Raw genomic sequence first — 5,689 nt, 5'->3', positions numbered from 1 at the left:
CCTGCTGGTAAAGTCAAAAACAATTTTATAGCTGCTGAAGAGTCAGTATATATAGCTACTCGTGTGTCGAGCAGAAAATAGGTTAATTTTAAGAGGTCTTACGAATTGTAGGAAAAATGGTGTTAACTTGAGTACGTAAGTTGTGGTGAATAAAAGCAACTCAATATATAAGCCAAATCTAGTAATTACGCAAAGGATGTCAAACGAACCTTTCCACTTTGTACTGCAGACACATAATTTTTCTCCCAAATTTTGACACTGAAAGATAATTCTCATATTTACTGTTGCAGCCTCACGTGGCTGCTAACGTGGCCAGCGTTTCCTGAGCTAGGACTAGAGAAGCTGTAGCTCACAGGGCTGTTCAGGCCAGCCACCACGGCGTCACGCACTGGAACATATCGTACCCCGCCAGTCAGACACTGCTTGGAAGGCTTCTTAGCAGGGAGGAAATCCATCCCTGCTTCCAGTGCTGTATTCAGCCTGCCAGCTCAGCTCATTTGGATGGTTTAGAGATCTGAAAATGTATCTGAGTTCAACAATCAGACGGGTCAAATCTTTGTTGGTCTAGAACACCCACAGGGACAGTTTGGTGTGTTTGAACCTGCCACTGAAAAGGGGGAGGTCAGATTCAGCCAGTTACCATCGTGAGTAGCGCTTGGCCAGGGACTCCTGAAGAACAGATGGGAGTATAGAAGCAGACCACGGTTACTGTCTGCTTCTCTTAAATTCCCAAAAACCACTAAATGCAGGCATGTTCCATAAATACTGTAAATCCCGAGGCTGATATTTGCCTTTCTGTTTGAAGTTCAGCTAACTGAAGCACAGTTCTCGTTGGCTTTCAGGAGACAGAATCAATCTATTCCAGAACAACAACCAGCTTCCCAGGAAACAAACCAGGAAACCAAACGTTTTGAATCAAGACTAACTCTTCTGACTTGAAACTGTGCAGAAAATCTAAGGATTGGTTTATAATTTAGCACATGGAATAGCTAACAGGAGGAACAGGCTGTGAGAATGCAGCGGAGTGATGGCAAATGGAGATGAACACAAGCAGGTACACAGGGGCTTGAGCAAGTGTTGCTGTTACAGGGAACGAGGATATAAAAGAACAATACTTATCAGGGAAAGGGAAAGAAAGGAATATAACTTCTCCTACAGACTGCAGGCAGCCAGAGGTTAGAATCCAACCTTGCAGCCAGAAACAGAAGCTTGTTGTGTGTGAGAAACTCGAGAAAACAAAGGCCCCCACCACTGCAGAGGGAATTACAGTGCAGACAAAAAGAACTACTAACCAGCTGAGTCAAGAGAAGAAGAGGAAACAACCCAGATAGCTGCAGCTAGAGAATTGTGAGTTATAAATCATCTTTCTAAACAGAAAGCAGTGCTGAAGGACACCGGCAGGCAGGCCGGTGACTGCAGAGCAAATGGAAAATGAGAATGCTATGGGAGCTTCACCAGGCAAAGCAAAACAGCAGCTTCCTAAGGACACTGCGCTAACAGTGAATAACGTTACTGAGGTCTTGCAGAGTGACCAGAAAATACACCAAGCTCTAAAAACAACAGCCAACGTTTTGCTAATGTACAAAAAGAATCATGGGGGCTACACATTACTTTTATGCCAACAACCCCCGCCCTGGGTAAAAGTCTCGCAGAGCTGACTTACTACATTTTCAAGTTTCTGCCCATTGTATTTTGATTTATTTTTTTAAAAGACTATATTTGATAAATTTAATCTATTCACAACTTATTTCTTTATAAAGTCTTTATAAGAATTACCTTTGCCCTCCATTTATAAGAGAACAAAGTGCACGTGCTGGAGTCACGTTATTAACCATAGCCTTCAGTGCTTTGTCTACCTCTTCCCTTATAAATGTGTTGGATTCACAAGCTTTTTGCAAAAGGACTTTTACTGTATTATCTAGTTCTTCATCCATGCTCTTCTTCAGGTAGGTGAACAAATCCCCTAAACAGACCACAGCAGCTCGCGAAACACCTGAGCGTAAATTCTTGACCTGCACACAGGAAAAACCCAAACAAACAATGAATATATATATTCATTATAATATAATATATTTTATAAAATATACTTTAAAATAAGTAAAGCTTAATGTTTCCCTTTGTAAGTTTTAAGTAACAGTAAAAGCAACTGAGAAACACATTTCTGACTTGATTCACAATGTGCGAGAATTAAAATACTGACACATGAAAATGTTTCATAAAGTTACAATCTACATTTTTTCAGTCTCTTAGCAAATCAAATCAACTCAACCGTTGGTATCTGAAGCATGAGCTGCTTTGCCGAACAACAGACCCATCCTTCTGAGACTGTCTGACAGAGGAAAACTAACCACAGCCGAACATACCACTTAACTTCAGCGCCCCTCAGAGCTATGAAATACACAAACACACAAAGTCAGCGAAATATTCTGATAGTGAAATTTCACCTCTTCTGCCACAGCCAAACTTGTTTCGTGCAGCTTTGCAGTCAGAACGGTCGCGTGGTTGGCAGACAAGCGTCTAACAAAGTTCAGACCTTGAATTTTCTTCTCCCTATGTAAAAAAAAATATTTAAATTCAAAACATTTGCATATTTTCATAAAAATACTAAAACAGAATCCTAAGACACCAAAGAGCAAACAAATGAGATTGTAAAATAAAGCAATGACATCTAATGTAGCAAATTCTTTCAAAGTGAGTCTTTCTTTCAAGGTGGCAGTAGGACTACTTTAGCACACCAGTCTCTCAGTTCTCTCCTGCAGTTCTGTCCACAGCTCGCACTCGTGCCAATTAAAGCCTACTTTCCTTCCCAGAGTTGACGAGGCGGCAGCAAGGTAACCCCACCTCACCTGTCAAAGCACAGCGAAGCCTTGTGCTCCACAGCAAATGGCAAGGTGTTGGTGCGGGCCCTCTACAGGACAGCGCGTAAGCTTAGACAGCTCTACGCGTCTCTGAAAGCTCAGCTATTAAGCCTCAATTTACAACAGTTACAGCTTAATCTAGACTTGGACTGAAAAAATGTTTTTTTCTTTTTTCTCATGTATCACTTGCAATCCTTCTCACTGTTTTCAGTGTTATGTCCATGTTGCTGGGTTTTTTTAAGTTACCAAAATAAACGTCTTCTGCATTACATTCAGGGTGTAGATAGATGCTGACACGTACCAGTCACCACCAGCTAAAAGCGTCAAGGCTTCCGTCAGCGCTGCTTCTGGCTTTGCCAAGAGCTGCAGTTCCCGTGGGTCCGTTGTTTCCGGACCATGAGTGACTGACGGGGTCGGGTCTCTACAGCATCTGTGTGCCCCAAGAGAAATTCCATCTACAAAGTCACGAAGCATAAGAAGTAATTAGCATCATCCAAAGAAAACAACTCATTCAGAGGAAGGAAATATAAAGAGTTTAAGGCATACATAGACTGCTACTACCAGGTTTTCCACTTTCCCAGCTACGTCCTTCATCAATTCATTCATGTGAACGAGGTTTTTTGCAAGCAGCCACCGCTTTAAAAAGTCACAAACACAAATGTAGTGGGTTGTTTCATGCACAAATGGATGCACAGTGTGCTAAAACACCCTGAGGTAAGACACAGTGTAGTAAAACTTAAAGAGACGCTTAAATTCTGAAGACCTTTGACCATCATTGGTATGAGCTATTCTGAAAATATTTCCACTGCATATTTTCAAGGCATCTCAGTGACAAAACATACACTGAAATGTTTTTCTTGGAGAGAGCAGAGGTTGGAAGAGAGTCAATTTGCCATTAATACATTACATCCTAGAAGCTGCTGAGCAAATAAAAAACCCTCTCATGTCTCAAACACCTTCCTAACAAATTATAGATGGAAAATGCTTCAAGGGGGCGGGGATGAATTCTAATCCCCTTCACCACCGCCCTCCAGAGCATCTCAGGACTGCCCATTGTACATATTAATCATATTAAACCTGATGGTATTTTGGAACTGTGCCACTCCACATACCCAAATATTTTAACAGTCTTTATATTTAGTTTACTGTATCAGCTTACCAGGATCGCGCGAGGCTGAGTACGTTGTCTTCTTCAAACTGGATGTTCTTTTTAATGAAGGACTCAAGGCAACATGTTCTAATGGCAAAGGTACAGTTCTTGACAATGGTAATACCTCCCCACAGAGATTTAACTCTAGAAAACAGAAGGAAATGGCAAACTGCAGCAATAACAAATCAGAAGAAAAGGAAAAACACTAGTATTTCCAGTCCTAACTTCTCTTTTGAAATTTTTCTGAACTCCATTCTTTCTAATACTTCCCATAAGCACTTTACTCTCCAGCATTTGCATTATAAGACTGACAACAAATGGCTAAAGAGTAAACTGCAATGTAAAATTAAATCTGGTTATACCTCCTGTCCCACTAAACAGTCATGATTTTGGTAACCATCGCGGAATTTTAATTTGAATTTCAGGAGCATTTAATAGGATATTATTCATTTAAGAGAAACACCAGTCCTCACTTTCTCGTCTCACTTTCTCCGATTCATTCAGTTTAAAACTTTCCCAAGAGTTTTCTTCCTTTTCTTCGAGGTCTTTGGCTTCCTGATATTCTTTATGATTCTGTTCTTTTTCTTCTTTTTTCTTCCGCCTTATCTTATCCTGGGCAGATTTTGACATGGTGACTTTTATCTGCAGAAAATCAACGCACCCATTATGACATGCACCATAACGTAACGCACAAGTGACCCAGTAACTTCTTATTGAGTTTGTGATATTGTCTAAGGTAAGCACAGAAAATTGCCATTTTCATTATTATTCTTCATATAAATATTAAATCCAATTCTGAAAAGAGCTGAACGTGTGCTTTCTGCACAAGGAGGAGTCCCATTGGCAAAGAGAAGCAACATTCCAGGTTTAACCATTTAAGGGAAATAATCATTTCCTTTAAAATATCTGAACACTTAGAGAATGAAGGTGTAAAAGAAAAGGTCTTCTCTTTCTCTGGCAGTGTTGTCTAGTTTCCTAGAATTTTAAGTAACAAATATACCGTCTACACGAACATTTCACATTTCAGCACAGAGGGTTTTTTTGAACAGGGGTCTTTAACAGTGTGATCTGACCCTTTTCTCTGTACATCAGGACAATTACAGCTCCTCATGAAAGCCTGGTAACATTTAATACGTTCCTCTATTTTCTCTTTATGATTTGATCCCTCCAAGTATTCCTATCTTCAGTGGAAACCAGAAGATTAAGACACTGCTTAGTCATCTTAAAATGTCAGTTTAAACGCTTTCAGAAAGACCTGTGATTTTCGTTTCAAATGTTTTAAAACCTGTATTGCAACTTCATTCAGCTAAATCTTGCTCCATGGTGTAACAGCTGTAAATAGCATTGAACAAAGCAGCACCGCTCCTCAGGAAACCACATTATGGGACAGATATTCAGACAGTGGTTTTTAAAAACTGAAGAACAGAGCTAGATTAATGCGTCCATCCAGAAAACAAGCTCAAACCCAGCCAGTTCCTCCTTCCACACTGGTGTGCGCTGGGCGGGTCAGAGAACACCACTTACTAAGATTCTGGGAGATGGGTCTTGCTCAGCCACTCTCACTGAAGCTGTTCTTCCTCGTATAGAGCTACACACTTGTGTGAGCAGAGCCTGAGCCTCAGTGCCCAACGTTCTGCACTAAAACAGACTCAGCTCGGACCGTTAACCTACAGAGTTAAGC

General features: G+C 40.7%; 1 protein-coding gene across 1 annotated transcript in view; it reads right to left on the bottom strand.

Annotated features, from left to right (window-relative positions):
• The window catches only part of FAM179B (family with sequence similarity 179, member B), a gene marked incomplete at both ends in the record, with an annotated part of 28,684 nt that overhangs the window by 2,924 nt on the left and 20,071 nt on the right, over positions 1-5,689 (bottom strand). The window contains 4 exons of the mRNA XM_010085592.1: positions 1,777-2,012; positions 2,445-2,550; positions 3,160-3,313; positions 4,482-4,650. Coding sequence (XP_010083894.1) covers positions 1,777-2,012; positions 2,445-2,550; positions 3,160-3,313; positions 4,482-4,650 — 665 coding nt within the window. The remainder of the gene's footprint in view (positions 1-1,776; positions 2,013-2,444; positions 2,551-3,159; positions 3,314-4,481; positions 4,651-5,689) is intronic.

This window comes from Pterocles gutturalis, unplaced genomic scaffold, assembly GCF_000699245.1.
Source record: "Pterocles gutturalis isolate BGI_N339 unplaced genomic scaffold, ASM69924v1 scaffold13850, whole genome shotgun sequence".
Taxonomy (NCBI): Eukaryota; Metazoa; Chordata; class Aves; order Pterocliformes; family Pteroclidae; genus Pterocles; species Pterocles gutturalis.
Note: the sequence above shows the minus strand (reverse complement) of the source record. Positions and strands in the feature narration are given on the sequence as shown.